At 37.1% G+C, this 17,751-nt stretch overlaps 1 protein-coding gene across 34 annotated transcripts in view; it reads left to right on the top strand.

The window, feature by feature from the left end:
* The window catches only part of LOC122487360 (sarcolemma associated protein), a 151,115-nt gene extending 135,969 nt beyond the window's left edge, over window positions 1-15,146 (top strand). For 18 of the 34 annotated variants that reach the window (XM_043587717.1, XM_043587737.1, XM_043587725.1 and 15 more), the window contains 5 exons: window positions 834-1,154; window positions 1,586-1,703; window positions 5,359-5,530; window positions 9,609-9,743; window positions 13,236-15,146. In XM_043587717.1, coding sequence (XP_043443652.1) covers window positions 834-1,154; window positions 1,586-1,703; window positions 5,359-5,530; window positions 9,609-9,743; window positions 13,236-13,328 — 839 coding nt within the window. In that variant the 3' untranslated portion in view covers window positions 13,329-15,146. Of the gene's footprint in view, window positions 1-833; window positions 1,155-1,585; window positions 1,704-5,358; window positions 5,531-9,608; window positions 9,744-11,734; window positions 11,825-13,235 lie in introns of all 34 variants that reach the window. The other 16 variants (XM_043587719.1, XM_043587739.1, XM_043587721.1 and 13 more) reach the window with 1 other exon arrangement.
* Window positions 15,147-17,751: the final 2,605 nt, after the last annotated feature.

Raw genomic sequence — 17,751 nt, forward strand, 5'->3', positions numbered from 1 at the left:
TCTAGTTCTGAACCAAGTATTTTATACAGATTGTTTCCAGTTCAAGTCTTGAGGGCACAAGACTAAATCTTAAGAATACACCTCCTTGATTAGGCAAGCATTCATTAATGTTGTCAGTTCATTAATTCAACCAATAATTCTTGGTTGTTTGCTAGTACTGAGGATAGAGTATGCAAGAGATGTACAGTCAGTGGAAAAGATAAACAGTAAGCAAATATATAATGTGATATCCAATAAAGGCAGAGTAGTAGGCTAGAGAATGAGAGGGCTATTTTTAGATAAGGCATCAGAGAAAGCTTCTTTAAGGAATTGATATTTGACAGAAAATTGAATCAAGAACATCAAACTAATGCATACCATCTGACCAAGCAATTCTGTGTTTAGGAATTCACTCTAAGAAAAAAATCAGGCTTGCGTTATAAGCAGTATTTTTTATAGTAATTAAAAACTGAACGGCCTAAAATATTTAAAATAAAGGATTAGTCAAAGAAGTCACAGTGTAACTTTTTTGTTATTAAAAGATATTCATCACCAATAGGATAGAGAACACCATATATGTTAGAATCCCTCTCTGTTTTTGCTTTTATATGTGTATAATTACATATAAAAAATCCAGAAGAATAAATACCAAATGTCAGAAGCAACTTTATCTGTGTGAGAGAAATAAAAAGATCACTTTGGTTTTTTTACTCTCTGTATTTCTGTATTTTGACATTTCTGCATTAAACATGGATTGCTTGTATAGTTTGTGATAACTACAGTCTTATTTGGGCAGTTCATTTATTTGTAATTGCTTTGGACATAGAAAATGACAGATAAATATCCTTTTGTAGCCCAACTACAGAGGTTACACATCAATATTGAGAATCTCCGGGAGGAGAAGGACAGTGAAATCACAAGCACTCGAGATGAACTGCTTAGTGCCCGGGATGAAATTTTACTCCTTCATCAAGCAGCAGAAAAGGCTGCCTGTGAGCGGGACACTGACATTGCCTCATTACAAGAAGAGCTTAAGAAGGTGCGAGCTGAGCTTGAGCGGTGGCGGAAAGCAGCGTCTGAATATGAGAAAGAAATCACAAGTCTACAAAATAGTTTTCAGCTTCGATGTCAGCAGTGTGAGGACCAGCAGAGAGAGGAAGCAACAAGGCTACAAAGTGAGTACACATATTTTACATAAAACTCTTAATTCTTGACAGTGGTAATTTGCACAAAATAACCATTTGGACCATTTTCTCTTTAGTCCAACAACTTGGACTAAAAACTATAAAGCGATGTTTTTATATTGGGGCTATAAAAATTCTCCAGGTCTGCAAGTTCTACAATAAATTGACATTTTTTACAATATTTTATTTAAATACTATTAGAATTATTTGCCGTATAAAAGTGAATGGGAAGAAAATATTACTGAAGTTCAAGGTGATGGGACTTACCTGAGGTATAGATGCAAAATAAACAGGAATCAAAAAATAGCCATGTATTTGGTGGGGGGAAAGGTATGTTTTTCTCTGAAATATTTCCCTTATCCTCTGAATTATTATGGAAATTATGTTCCTATATTAATGAATACGTTTTGGGACTATTTTAGGTGAACTAGAGAAGTTGAGAAAGGAATGGAATGTATTGGAAACCGAATGCCATTCTCTAAAAAAGGAAAATGTTTTGTTATCATCAGAACTGCAGCGACAAGAAAAAGAATTGCACAAGTACGCAAGAACTCTTTTTTAGCTTCAAAATATTTCTTTATCTTAAATTTTCATCTAAATTAAATTTAAATTTTATACTTAAATACCTTTTGGGAGCAATGTTCAGCCAGACTCTTTTTGGCTATTTGACAAGTTATGCACACTAACTGAATACTTCAGCAGTGTTTTATTTTTACTTCTACCTTCATCCTACATGTCCTTTCCTTTTGGTGTACTCAAGGAATATATATTCATGGAATACAACTCCCCATACAAAGCCCTGAACAAGCAAACAGCAAAGATGTATAATCAGTGATTGAATTTGTCCTATAAACTAAGTGATAAAAATTTCAAATACAAGTTGTTTTTCTTTCACACCAATGATCCCTTCTGTTAGTAAGGGTGATCAGAAGATTACTATAATAAAGAATTTGTAAGATTGAAAGATACAAATTCAGCTTTTGAATTTCACAGTTAGTTATATAAAGAGTAATAATATATAAGATCAATTATGTCTTTCTAATATCCAGTACCTTACAAACAAACCAACGAAGGCAATAAATTTATTCCAGCAAATTTAGTGGACTCCTGCTTCCCCACCAACATTTAATGTATAGTTTAAAGTTAATTTCTTCCTGGGACTCCTAGATGGCTCAGTCAGTTAAGCGTCTGACTTCCGCTCAGGTCATGATCTCACGGTTCGTGGGTTCGAGCCCTGTGTCAGGCTCTGTGCAGACAACTCAGAGCCTAGAGCCTGCTTAGGATTCTGTATCTCCCTCTCTCTCTACCCCTCCACCACTTGTGCTCTGGCTCTCATAAATGAATAAACATTTTAAAAAAATTAAAATCAAGCTCTTAAAAATTTGATCCATTCCATATTTTTATTTAAACAATTTTATGTTCTAATTCAGAATGCGAAAGTAGTACATGTTTACTACATTAAAAAAATTTTAGGGGCGCCTGGGTGGCGCAGTCGGTTAAGCGTCTGACTTCAGCCAGGTCACGATCTCGCGGTCCGTGAGTTCGAGCCCCGCGTCAGGCTCTGGGCTGATGGCTCAGAGCCTGGAGCCTGTTTCCGATTCTGTGTCTCCCTCTCTCTCTCTGCCCCTCCCCCGTTCATGCTCTGTCTCTCTCTGTCCCAAAAATAAATAAACGTTGAAAAAAAAAATTTTAATGTTTATTTTTTGAGAGAGAGACAGACATAGAGTGCAAGTCGGGGAGGGGCAAGAGAGAGGGAGACACAGAATCTGAAGCAGGATCCAGGCTCCCAGCTGTCAGCACAGAGCCCAATGCAGGGCTTGAACCCACGAACCATGAGATCATGATTTGAGCTGAAGTTGGACGCTTAACCGGCTGAGCCACCCAGGTGCCCCTGTACATGTTTATTATTGAAGTTAGTCTTAATTAATCCATCTCCCTCCCCACAATACACCATAAATGGGAGTCCTTACTCTCCTGTTAACCTTGTGTTTATATCCTCAAGAGCATCAAGGTTAGCAAAAACTTAGTGATCAAGGTAAGTTCCCATAAAAATAAGCTTTTGGGGAAAACAATAAAGAAAGGACTAGATATATCAGAAAATGGTAAGCCTCATCTGCTCATAAAGAGTAGCAATTGCAGTAGATTATACATTTTGAAAAATCAAGAACGATTGAAGGAACAAGATGTGTAGATTTATTCTGTAAGATGGCTTCTTACAATACCATGTGTTATCAATACTATAAAACTTCTTTCTCTTTCAGTGTCCTATCTTTCCAGTCTTTTGTACATCTGTGCAATACACATTTATGTGTTATACTTTTTAAATGTTCAGAGATAATTAATAACAAAGAGTAAATATGTTTGTAACATCTAAAATTTTGTAAAAACAGTTCCAAAATCTGAACAGGACAAAATAAAGGCCCAGACACAACTATACACATGTGAATGTTTATGTGTGTACCAACTGATGTTTGTGTTAACAGCACATTTGGGCAAGTTGTTTGGTATAAAGTGATTGTAAGGGAGGCAGACACGCTCAAATTCTTTATATTTGGAATCTTAGTGAATCCATTTAGTTTGGTATTCTATCATAAGCAAGAAATACTTATCTTTGGGGTGCCTGGGTGGCTCAGTTGGTTAAGCATCCAACTCTTGATCTCAATTCAGGTCCTGCCCCTGATGTTGGGCTCTACATTAGGAGTGAAGACTACTCAAAAAAAAAAGAAAAGAGAAGAAATACTGATCTTTGATTACTAATATTGATTATCTGAAATTATTCCTGCTTTGGGATTATTGATATTTTAAAGATTTAAACTTGATCCCTCATTCTTAAGATGTAATTAATCGGAATCTGGCAGATTTTTAAGTGCTGTTTTTTAAGTTACTTCAAATTTTGTTGAAGCATCGAAAAGCAACAAACTCCTTATGAGTTAGAAACATACATCTTATAAAAATATTAGGTCCCAGAAGGGTGGAATATATTATATCATTAGTCAAGGTTGTCTGCCTAAAGTCACAAACTATTTAAGACAAATTAATTCTGTTTCTTAAGCTTTTCTGGTTTAGTGGCCCTCTCAATTTATTTGGTAAGCCACCTCAGCATTTAAGGAGCGTTTAGAAGTTAGTCTTTCTTTACAGAGTCTTCTATGTCATTTAGTTCCTAGCTATATTGGGCTGACATCACACTCGCCCCTAAGAATTGGCCTGGCATACAATCAGAATGGGATTTACGCTCCATAGTGCCTTGGTTAATAATATTGAGCCTGAATCTTATGATCCATTCTGAGAAGCATAAAACTGTCATTTTGAAAACTTTATTCTTCTTTAGCTATTTCTGTTGTAAATGGGAGCCACATTCTTTCAAACAGCTACACTATTTAGGTCTTTTGTTTTTTGTGATGCACAAGGAATTGAACAAAGAATTTCTGTTCATGCCTATCAAGCTGTTTTTGTAGTGTGTAAATTGGATTTTTTTACATCAAGTTATAAAAGTAATTATAGAACTTAAGCCGGAAAACAACCTCCAAAATTATTGAGTTCAATCTTCTTATTTGACGATGGAGGGCACTGAGACTCTCCTTGTGTTATTTGTGTCTGTGTAACATGGTGCCTGGCACAGATCTAAGAGCTTAGGAAATGCTTGCTCAGAGAAGTAAACTGCACCAATTAAGTGACTTGCTCAACATCTTACAACTTAATAGTGGCAGAGCTAAGGTCTAGAACCCAGCCTCCTGGTTCTTTGTTTCATGCTTTCTCCCCAATTTGGTGTGTCTTTTTTCTTTACTTGAATTGACAGTGGCTCCTAAGCTTTAAGTTTCTATTTGTCCAGTACTTAAGTAAATAAATAGTTGAAAAGTGTGCTATTTTCCTGGGGAAGCCCCACACTGTATCTTTTCATAATACAATTAATATAACGTGATGTAACAAAACATGCAGTTAGTCACCTCCTACTTCTACTTTCAAGATTTCAGCCTCTGTGTATATTTGATAATCTGAAAATAGAACACAGCTTCAAACATGCAATTTTTTAGTGTATAATGCTTTTTATTTATTGAATGTATCTTATTATTTTTTATGTACTTTTTCCTCCTCTGAAATTTACTCCATCCCTCCCAGTGAAATGTATAAGAAATTGGACTTCCTGCTATGTCTAGTTTCTACATGAATTGAATAACTGTTAATATTTATGTTGCAGTTCTCAGAAGCAGAGTTTAGAGCTTACCAGTGATCTCAGCATCCTTCAGATGACTAGGAAAGAGCTTGAGAATCAAGTGGGATCTTTGAAAGAACAGCATCTTCGGGATTCAGCTGATTTAAAAACTCTTCTCAGTAAGGCTGAAAACCAAGCAAAGGATGTACAGAAAGAGGTAAAGCGAAAAGACATTATGAGCCCAATTATGGTTGGACTTAAAGCCAAAAGCAAATCAGATATTCATGCTAGTTAGAAATAAAGGGAAGCAGAAGTCCCATTACCTGTCACAAAGTTGATAATTGGAGCATCTCTGCCTGGTGATTTCTAGCTGTGTATCATGGTCCATATATAGAGAATTCATTAGTAGACTTTGGTCTCAAAAATACAAATATACAAAATTACATTAAAATTTTTTCTCTACCAGTTAGTTGACTTATATGAGAAGCCCTTTGTACCAGATTCCTCAATTCATTGTTTATCTTTCAAAGACAATATCATATTTAATTTGGAATACTTTTGGAAAACAAAGTGGGGCCTTACCGTAATGCTGTCTAAACCCCTCAGTGAAACTGGCCTGAAAGTTACTTAAAATTCACCTCATAGCCAGCCAGCCAAACACAGATCCTGTGACCTTTTACTTTCTTCTCCCTCACCTCCACCCCTTTTTCCCCTTCTTCCCTTCTTCACAAATATGCATGCTCACTTTTCATATCATTTGGCCTAAAACCTTGACTTGATTTTGGAGTAGAGACCTCACCCAGCCTCTTTCTGAGCAAAACCTTGAAGTTGACAATGAGGCAATGAGAGCTACATTCAGCCTTGCTACCTTATCCTCCCTGCATTGAGTCCTGGCCAGCCCAGGGGACAGAGAAGGCTGGTGCATCTTGACCTACTGGTCAGGGCCCACTCCAGTTATAGACTGACTCTCTCTCTCTCCCTCTCTCTCTCTCTCTCTCTCTCTTTTTAATGTTTATTTATTTTTGAGAGAGACAGAGAGTGCATGCACGAGGTAGGGAGGGGCAGAGAGAGAGGGAGACACAGAATCTGAAACAGGATCCAGGCTCAGAGCTGTCAGCACAGAGCCCGATGCGGGGCTTGAACTCACGAGCCTTGAGATCATGACCTGAGCCAAAGTCAGACAGTTAACTGAGTGAGCCACCCAGGCGCCCCAGCTGTAGACTCTCTTAAATGAAAGATTCATTATACATAGAAGGAAGTTGAAGACAACTCTTTGTCTTTAATAACAAATTTTCCCAAAATTGTTTTTAGAAGATCTGTTTAATCCAGTTTTTCTTTGCACTTCCCTTTCCTTGTAGTATCCTGAACGTGGACATGATTATTGTTCTTCTGTCTTCATGTTTGTTCTTAAAGAAAAAAAACTGTAACATTTTTTATTTACATGTGGCCATATTGATTTTGTAACATGTCGTTTTTATCTTCTTGCTAAGGATATGCATTTTGGGAGAAATCTCATTTAGTTGGAACACAAATTTTGTGCCAAAGTAAATATCCTAGTATTTAATACTGTAAGCACTTTGTGCCCTTCCAGTCCATATGCCATAGTCCTTTCAAAATCTGGGAAGAATGCTGTGGTTGCAAGATGACTCTGTTGTATGTTACTATGAATGCACTGGCCGTTGTGTTGCATTATTTGTTTGCCTGTTTTTGGTCACTGAGCAATCAGTGAGAAATGCTTTAACTGCTTCCTCAAATGGCAGTGGCATGTTGTCACAGCATCTAAATTGTTGACAGCTCTGGATTGCATTAAATGCAGCGCATTTAAAAATATGTCTGAACTTGTCAATATGTTTCTTTTCTATTTTCTTGTTCAGTGTTTTCCATTGTGAAATGATGTGTAGTCATCACACTCCTTTGTAATGTAAAATTGCTTCTCTTTCTGTTTGTCCTGTCGTCAACTATTGGACACTAGTCTGTAACTAAAATGGTCTTTAATGAGATTCTTTTATCTGTGTAATCCACTGCAAATGAATTACTACTTTTTACTAATGCACATATATTCTCTTTCAACATTTCCCCTTTGTTCTCCTTTCTCTCATAGAATCATGCTTAATGTGCACAGTATCATGTATCTTCAGCACTGTAACAGGCTAAACTATTACAAGCTAAGCAAGCCAGATATGATTATTTTTATGAAGAAGAACCAAAGGTGTTGTTGGTAATATTGTGTGGTATTTCCCTCTTACTCAGAACTGAGCTCGTTTCTTACCTTCGAGTTAGAAAGCAAGATGGAGCAAAAATGATATCCAAGCCAGGTGTGAAACTAAGACTGCAGAAGGTGACCTTTGTTCCAACAATTAAGTTTTATATACCTGGCAACTGTTATTTGAACATTTAACCAAAAAGAAAGTACATAAGAAAGGAAATTTGAATCTTCAGTATTAAGAGGAAATAATGGTATATTATCTTTATATTTGGTTAAAAGCATCTTTATACTTGAATTTAGTAGGGATATCTATAACTTAAGAATTCATAAAATGTTGAGTATACAAGTCAGTCATGCAAAGACTGCCTCAGGAAAGTTGTTTGGCTTCACCACCTGGCTGTGGAGCAAGGGCCTGAGCCCTTGCACAGGCTGAAGGTAAACAGCAGGCACTCCCTGACTGGCTGCCTTCCTGTCACTCTGCTTCACACCCCCTGGAATGGAGAAATGATTAAGTGCTTTGGTGTAAAGGGCAAGCTGGATGTAAGAATAGTGGAAAAGGAACGTAAGGGAAAATTTAGGTCAGCAAAATCACTGTTGAGAATCAGATCATCGAGAACTGATTATGTTCTAAAAGACTAGTCTAGGTATGCTAAATTTGCTTTGGCAGCCTGCCAGCAGCCTTCCGCCTTCTGGAAGGAAGTCCACAGACCCCACAAAAAAAGTTGTCATAAAGTTCATGAATCTTACTCCTTGGTTCATTGTCTGGCATAATACCTGGCCTTTTCTGGGAATGTTGTTAGGTAACAGGGAGTTCCCTTCACATTTTACCTCCCTCTCTACACCCATATCTTTATTCCCATTTACTGGTGATCTCTCTGCTGACCCTAATCCCCCTGCTCTCACCTCTTCTGACTAATGTTTTTATACATTTGCATCCTGCTTCATATTTATCTTTGGAGTGCATAATGACGAGCTCCTAATTAATCACTCCAAAGTATTTGCATTATTCAGAAGCACCACGTAAAGGTGTCTTTTATTGAGAAATTTCTGGGATATAGGAGGAAAAAGGAGAAACCTTTCTGGTATGCTGGACCCATGGTATATTTATATTCTACTCAGCCATGTCTGTCTGTCTTCCTTCTAAAAACCTTCAGAGATGGGAGAGTGGGGCAATGGAGGCTGAGACAAAGGCATAACCAGCAGCAGAACGGTTTTTGTTCTGTGACTGGGAGCCCAGCTTTCATGTAAGATGCAGTATCTAGAAGTAGAACCAATCTAGAATTCTTGCCTCCTGGGCCATTTAAAGTAGGGGCAAACTATGCTGTGTCTTGCATTGACCTCACCAGTGTTCATAGGATACACAAGTCTGTCTGAACATTAAATTATATTCAGTGAACTGATTTTCAGAGCAAGAAGTGGCATGTTTCACTATAGGAAAGTATTTATCAGGAACAGCTTCTTAAAAATTATTTATTGATGCTTATAAGTTTTAGGTAGAAAGATAGAAATGCCTCAGTCATAGTGGTCAGTACTTTAGATCTATTTCTTTACTTCATTTGCCTAGAAATTCATTATCCAGAACACTTTAATACCCAGTGATGCTTGGGTAAAAGAAAGTCTGATGGGAGTTAATACTTTTTACTTCAAGACTAAAATAGCTTGGCTGACATTGGTTACCAGGATATAAACTCAGACTTCCTAATCTCACCATTTAATTAGCCCTCGGAGTTTTTCTTCACTTGCCTTTCTTTTGGCTCAGTTTGAAAATTACTTTACTTTTCTCCTCTAATTCACTTAATGGAAAGAGTGACCCTTTATATTAGAAACAGATGACACAATGGTGATTTCTCTCTCTCTCTCTCTCTTTTTTTTTTTTTAACTCCAGGGCCAGAAAGTTCTTACATAGAATAAAGTTAACATGAAAGACTTCCTATTATTAGTGCAAATGATTCTTATCCTCCTTAAAACAAAAAGGCTTGACTTTGGTGTTGCAGGTGGCTAAACAGGGTCTGGTATTAAGCCTGAAGAGAACCATAACTTCCTACCCATTTTAAGTTGAGTCTGCACACTCTTTTTTCTTTGCCTTTAGTATGAAAAGACACAGACTGTACTCTCAGAACTGAAGTTGAAGTTTGAAATGACTGAGCAGGAAAAACAATCAATCACAGATGAGCTCAAACAATGTAAAGACAACCTGAAGCTGCTCCGAGAGAAAGGAAATAATGTAAGTCTTTGCAAACTTGGCTTAGCTTTGACTGAGAGGCAGGTGAAAGCCCTGAGATAGAGTTTTCAGAAGACTTTATTACTGATTTGAAAAACTGAGGCCTGTAGTATGTAAACTAAGCTTTTCGTTATGAAATTCCATGATGGAATCATTGTACTCTCAAATTGTTGAGTAAAAATCTGCCCCTTTAACCTGTATCCCTACAAGAGCCTGAGGACTGCCTGGAGGAAGAGCCTTATTTGCAAGAAAATAATCTACCTAAGAACTGTCAGATTTTCCCCAGATGAATCTGAAGTTCTGTCACCAAGCCATCATCTGGCACTTCATTTCCCCTGCTGGGAAATGAAGCACTGTACCACCAGGGACCCACCTAAGAAAGAGTAGTACATGTCGACTCCTCAGCACTTGGCTGTACCAAAAAATGGAGACCTAATTATGGTTTTCATTTTACACTAATAGTGTTCTCACTAAGGCATATTCCCAAAAAGCTTGGCGTCTTTTTGACCTCCTATAAATATTAGGGAATATTTGGTGAGTTTCTGTAAAGCCGTGTGTGTGTGTGTGTGTGTGTGTGTGAGAGGGGGAGGGGGAGAGAGAGAGAGAAATTGGAACGTTTTCACATAAATTGAGTTTAATATTAATTTGTTTTTCATTTACTAGAAAGGCAGATAGTCTTTAAAAAGATGTTATACTAAATATATGTTGTGTTATTATATGTTTCGGTGATCATTGCCTTTGTGGGACCTAACTGATGGCTGTTCAGTGTAGTTGGTTGTGCTCTGACTTATTTCAAATCCCTGTCATGGCTTGGACACTGCAGTGGTGTAAGCCACACCCTTCTTACAGAGGAAAACACTCTGCTTAATTTTGCCGCACAAGTACAAAAGAGTGATGTTGCATGGCCATTCAATTATGCAGTTGCACACAAAATGTTCATGAGTTGTGTCCAACTGTCCTTTGCTATTAGTTTTTTAGAGTATAAAGTCTTGTTGCTTAGGCGGAAGCCTTTGAGAAGTTGATAAATCGGGAATGGAGGCTTTATGCTAAACAAAATTGATTGCATTTATTTTGAAAATGTAGATTACAGACCTCTTCTGAAATCAGATCATAATGGTTTGGTTATTTCTCTCTTTTGTGTTAAATCATATCTTTCTGAATTTGGAATTTCAGTCCACCTTCTACTAAATTAACCTACGAAGACATCTAGCATAATCAGAATGGATACCCCTGTACTGTTTAGAACCTTTTCAAAAGTAACCTGGCTTTTATTATTTATAGTTGTATCAATAATTTGCCTAAAAGGTGAATTTCCTTTTTTTTTTATCATATTAGACTTATGATAATAAATTTTTCTCTGCAGTAAAACTCATTGCAGTAACTCCATCCAATTTTAAAAATTAATTCTATTCTGGTAACAAAGCTGAAAGCCTTGAGACTCAACTGCCTTTATATATCAAATGTTTATCACACATTGTGTCAGATCTCTTGCTCAGTTTAAGAAGGATACATCACAGGGCATTTATTTTTAAGCTTGAAAGCAATACCATCTCAGGCAAGCGAGTTTTGGTTTTAAAAAAAGGTTTTGATGGAGGGATAAAATAAACTTTAGCCACTTCCAAGGGACTACATTGTCAAATAATGGATTCCAAATACGGAACAAAAAGAATGTACTGTCAAGCAGAGCGTTGGTCGCTGAAGTGTCGCCGTGGCTCTGTCTTAACTTGCTACATTTCATTAGCGTGTTAGGGGCACCCACAGTGCCCATTGCTCCCAGATGTCCCTTTAAACTGGTGGTTACATACCGCAGTCTGTCATTCTGGATTGTATTAGATGTCTTTAAAATGTTTGAAATCAGTTCAAAACCTGAGTGCTATTACTTCTTTTACCTCAGTCTTCCTACCCTCCTTCCCACCTCCCGGGGTCTAAATCATCTTATCTGATTTTTTTTTTTTATAGCATAAAATGATTTTAATATCCCTTCCCTTCTTTAGCCTTCCATATTACAACCCGTCCCAGCCGTATTCATCGGCCTATTCCTGGCTTTCCTGTTTTGGTGTTTCGGTCCATTGTGGTAGAGAAAGGTACAAGCACTACTGTTGAGTCCTTGTCTGTTTGTCCCCGTCACCTGTTTGTGCCATATTTGTAATATAGTGCATGGCAGAATCACACAGGTATTTTGTTACCTGAAGCAAACCCTTCATTTAGTATGCCATGTATTGTGTCATACAAATGAACTGAACAATCAACTAATCACATAACATTTTGTCTTGTTTCCTTTGTAGTGATGCTAACCATGAATTAATTCCAACCTAACCAGTTGTTAATGTGCTGCCTTTAACTGAGTCTTTGTCTCTAGCAAACCGGAGTACACTATGAATTGTTGCAATATTAGCACCCCCTTCCCAATTACGTTTAATCAGATTTGAATGAGAAATGAAGCGTTTGCCTCTTTGAAGTTTTCAGCCAGCTTTCTTCCCTCTCCTCCTTTCCCTCTTCTTTTCTGTAGTGTAGAATTTCTTCATTTCAACCCTTTGCCTGTATTTATACTGTGGCTATGAAGATGAAAAAGGATGAGATTAGCATAATGGACCAGTGGCTCATGATCTCAACCCCAGTGTGCATTTACTTATGCGAGTATAAACCTAGCCCATATCTTTCTGAGACGTGATCTGCAACATCAGAATATTTCTTTAAAAGCCAACTTTCTCAGTGAGACTCTTAGAACATGAGTGGAAAATAGAGCTATCAACCGGAGCACAGTGATCTTATAAGGCCCTCCAAAAGCTAACAGGGAACAGCCCGCCCATGCTTGCCTGCAACAGGCATGCATGTTAGTAGATCATATGAGATAATCATGTGACATTACTGCACTGGACATGGTTTTTACCAAAAGTATCAAAGAGACAGTGTCCTAATAGCTCTTCCCCATCTTGAACCCCATCTGATCTTGTCTTCTGTGGTTTCAAATTAGAGGATCAAAGCTTAGACCATTTTCTTTCTATCACCTTACCCACCAGCTCCTTCTGTAAAACTATCCCCACATAGAAATCTGGTTTTTATCAAGAAATAAACATTAAAAAGCGAAGAAGAAGAAATAAACATTTTAAGCAGACATATATTCCAGGCATCTGTGTACATCAGTTAGTTGCAATATTTGGACACTGGAGTAAATAAAGCAGGCTGAGCCCACAGGGTTTCTTAGGGGTCACTGTTAGGTTTCAACTGTAACAAAATTGAAAACTGCTCAAGACTTTCCTGAGCTATACGTGGCTTCCACACAATGGTCCTCTAAAAGCGTACCTGCTGTAATGGTTCTCCTCACACCTGCACTCCCTCACCTGTTTTCTTCTCTTTTTAAAATTTATTCTTATGCAAAGATAAGGTTTTTCTAATATTCTGTTAAGTATTCAGGACTCTCTGGAACCAAGGGGTTAGTAGGTATGAAAAGAGAGGGAAGAATGTGATATTGACTCTTGGTTTCTTTCCACACAGAAACCCTGGCCCTGGATGCCCATGTTGGCTGCCCTGGTTGCGGTGACAGCCATCGTGCTGTACGTGCCAGGTCTGGCCAGAGCTTCTCCATGAGAGCGTTTCTTGAGTCCGTACACCGTCCTCCCTTTAGAAGCTGGCATCACACTCATGCTGGGGACAAACAGAACCATTTTCTTCCTTTTTACCTCTTAAGACAGCAGAAGTGCAAGAATACAGCTGTAGGGTCATTGCTTTAACTTATATAAAATGTATCTATCTATAAAGAGGATATAAAATTGTGACTTTATTCTACTGTAAGCAATAATTTGCTTGCAATTTTTCATGTAATTTTTAAATTAGTATGTTGAGATTCTGAATATTATGGTGGCCTAAAGTAGGCTTCTTGGTACACCAAATTATTTATAACATTAAATTTATGGGTATTTTACTCTGAATTCTAATGGCCAGATAATTCATTTTTCTGATTCGATAACTACCCAAACCAAACAACCAACACGTACATGGGAAGAGAGGCCCTGTGTGCTCAGTGCCTATCAGTTTGAAATATATACACATATATATATATTTTTTACATATTTACGCCATTTTTACTTGTTATAAAACCACTGAGCTATTGGGAACAAGACTTAGAGACAACTATTTGCGTGAATTTTCTTTCTTTCTTTCTTTTTCTTTCTTTTTTTTTTTTTTAAGAAGAAATACACTTGGAAAATATTCTGTTCTAGTGATAATTTGGGGAATATGTGCACGCTTGTTCAGCCTTAATGTGACTTGACGATGTGGAGGACATCAACTTTGAAAAACTTTCCATGAGAGTGTGTATTTTCTTGAGCAAACTGAAGTATTTCTGGGAGCAAAAACAGTAATTCTACAATTTCAGTGCAGTAAACCAAACTGTTGAGTCAATTGGAATGCAATTTATTAAACCTCATGTATTTAAAGAGATATTTTCTTTAAAAGCCAAGTTACTTTCTCATATACAGCATTTTAGGAAGCATGATTTTTTTTTTCTATCATCTCTTCCTCCAAGCATGTTTAATTGAAGAAAGAATTAATATCTCTTTAGATAAGCTTTTACTGACTTAATTTGGTTATGATATTTCAAAGCTAATTCATGTTCACGGTGAGCTGTTGTTACCTACCAACAGATTTCCTGGTCCGGTATGCAAATGGTTATTTTCTTTTTACTGTTGTTAATTGGGACATTCTGTTTACGAGAAGCATTATTCCCAAGATTAGTAGTGTTCCATGCACAGTGAAGCACCTAAAAGCACTGCTTGATGTTATAAATTTAAAACACAGAAGTGAAAGTTTAGCTATGGTTTTGTGCGGCACCACAGTTATGTCAATAAAATTTATTTAGGTCATAGAATATCCTAAAGTATCACCTAGTTAAATTTTTCAGTCAGCGCAACTGGGAGGGAATGTCAGTGAATTGGCTCGAATGTTCTGTGTCCATCCACAGGACTAGCCAAGTGTTGAAATAGAAGTTTAGGATATAATTTGCCTTGTGATGTTTGGCAGTTGTTGTTTATACTTTAAAGGTTATATTTTAAGCTATTTGGGATTTGCTGTTGGGAGTATCACTAGATTTATGGAGGAATTAGTCACCAATGACTTGTAGAAAATGCTGTCATATAGTTCATTTCATCATTTTCTGTTGCAGGAAGCCACTCCACCACAGAATGCTAATATGCCAGTGGTACCCAGTACCTCTTGTATATAGGTTATTGCAAATATTGTTCTGAAATGCTTAACTTCAGAATTACATTTTTTAAAGTAAATAATTGTTTTAAATCTATTTTGTAAAGATATAAAGTACAATAGAATTTCTGGAGTACAGATTAAACTATTTGCACTAACACACGTGATGTGCATGATTTAATAAAATAACTTTACTCTCCCTATGCATTTTTGAGTTGGATATCATTGAAATTCTTAGTGTTGACTCTACTGTTAGATTGTTAATAGTCGTTTCTTGAAATGACTCTTTATGCACCGTAATATATATTTGGTGTTCTTCAGGGGTTAAAAGAAAACACTGAGCTGTTGCCTTCAAGTTTTATTAGCCTTTTATTTAACTTGCTGCTCTAATTTTTCCCCTTTTACTATGGTTATTGTTAAAACGTGACTCACTTGCCAGACAAGTCTCTTTAAATGTAAAGTCTAGTATCAATATTTACTTTATTCAAATTGAATTAATGGGTTTTTGTAGTTACTGCCAGTTTTTCTTAAGAATATGAATGAGCCTATTCATAAGCAGTACCTCCAGTTTCGTTCAGTTCACTTCCAGGTTAAATAAAGAATAGGATTGTTCACTGGTAGTGATAGTCATTAAGAAATGTTAATCGTAGTAGTTAAGATTGAACAACCCTGTAATGATACATTGAAGAATTACTCAGAGGTGCTACATGGCTAGCTCAGAAAAGGAAAGGAATGTGGCTGGTGAAGCTAAACAGATCCTTATTGGCATCCTGGCTCTGCCTTTTATCAGCTCTGCTGCCTTGGGCAAATCACTTATCTTCTCCGAGCCTCCATTTCCTTGTGTATAAAATGGAGAGAATAATATCTATGTGTTTAGTGGTAGTATGAAAAGTAAAAAGATGATACACATGAAGTGTCATCCAAGTGGTAAATGAGAGTTTATGAGAATGTCACACTGGAAAAGCTGCCAATATGTAAGTTTTAAGTGAACCAGTCAACTATTTAAATGAATTGACCCAACTATTGAGACTTTCTGTGCATGTGAACGAGATGTAACTGCAGCGTTAGGAATCCTGAGAAAGTGGCATCACCTAGCTCTGTGTGTCCCCTTCATGGTTTTGTCTTTGGGAAGTAATATGCTTAGTTTGATAATGAGCCAAAGCTTACAACAGTTTGGAATTCCTGTTGCAACTGCCTTCAGAGCCACGTTGAGTCACATGTGAAAACCTGTCACACTGCTGAATAGTCAGAGGCTTGCAACTAAAAATAGTATCGCCTCCCTTGATCTCTGACTGTAATCACCAGATTCTACCCCAGCTGACTCTTGGCTCCTTCCAGTGGCTATGTCTACTGTCAAAAGATGGAGATCTGCTACATACAAACTACCTACAAATCAACTTTGTTACAAATGTACAGCCTTGTTTCAAAAAATTCACTTCTGGAAGTTCTGAGAACATAATACGTGTGCACTAAATGGTAATTACCAGGACATTTAATGTAGCTTTTTTTGGGGGGGGGGGGGGTAATAGTGATGGGTAAATAACCTAAATATCCAGGAGTGGGTCATTGGTTAAATAAATTGATATTGCCACCCAATAGATTACTGTGCTTGCAAAGTATATGAGAAGATACTCATACTATATTAAGGTAAAAGCGAGAAGTTGCCAGTGTGGAATAAAGCTGGTTTTATAAAGAAACAATGTAGACAGATAGGATATGTTTATAGAGGACTCAGATTTACACTCAAGCTAAGTAGTGGTTTTGTCAGTATGATTGTGGGTAGGTTATCTTCTCCTTTTATGATTTCTGATTTGTTTTTAGTAGCAAATATATATTACTTTTGTGAATTTTTAAAAAGCTATATTTGGTTTTGCTTTAAATTAGAAAAAAAAAAGAATTCTCCAGAATTCCAAATTGGTTTTCATAATTGAATAACTAACTTGTCAAAGTACCTACATTTAAAGGAACTAATGTTCATTTGCACTTATGAATTCTGGTGTATTCATTTCAAAATTAGTTGAAAATTCATTTCAGAAACATGCTTTGTGCATGCGTGTATGTAGAATGCTGGAAGAGGCCTTAGCTAGCCATCCATTTTCACCTTTTTGCCTATCTGGGGAAAAAATCCAGAGAATTTTTGACTCCAAGTCAGAATAATTGTTACAGAGTTGTGAATCAAGAGGATTACTTCTTTTTTTGCTACTCCATTTTGTATCTCCAGACTTTGATGGTTTTATATCCGTTCATTTAGCAAATATTTATTGAGTGACTAGAATGAGGCACTCTGCTAGGTCCTGACATTACTCAGCCCCTCTCATCACAAAGCTTTTGGGGTAGAGGGGAAATAAAGGCAAGGAAGTCAGCGTTTACAATACCATGCACTAGAGGAAGATGTAGGAGCCGGTGGGACCGTTGAGGAGGTCCTCACACATTTCCTATCACTTTCAGCCACCCAGCCATCCAAGCCAGAGACATCTGGCTATGGAGCCAAAGGTGAGTTTCCCTTCTAGGAAGTCAGGGTAACAGGACTGGTTTTTCTCGAAGTACCTGGCTTTGCAAAACCATTAAGATCTGAGACTGATTTTCCTAGAAAAGACATTGTGATTGGAAAGCATTTTTACTTTCCTGGAATTTTGCCCTGTTAAATGATCTGAACTCTACCTTCCAAGTAACAGGTTAGGGTTAATTAAGTGTTGTGGTTTTTTTAATATAAAGGTTTTTTTTTAACGTTTATTTATTTTCAGACAATGAGGAGGCACATGAACAGGGTAGGGGCAGAGAGAGAGAGGGAGAGAATTCCAAGCAGGCTCTC

Source organism: Prionailurus bengalensis, chromosome A2 (genome assembly GCF_016509475.1).
Source record: "Prionailurus bengalensis isolate Pbe53 chromosome A2, Fcat_Pben_1.1_paternal_pri, whole genome shotgun sequence".
Taxonomy (NCBI): Eukaryota; Metazoa; Chordata; class Mammalia; order Carnivora; family Felidae; genus Prionailurus; species Prionailurus bengalensis.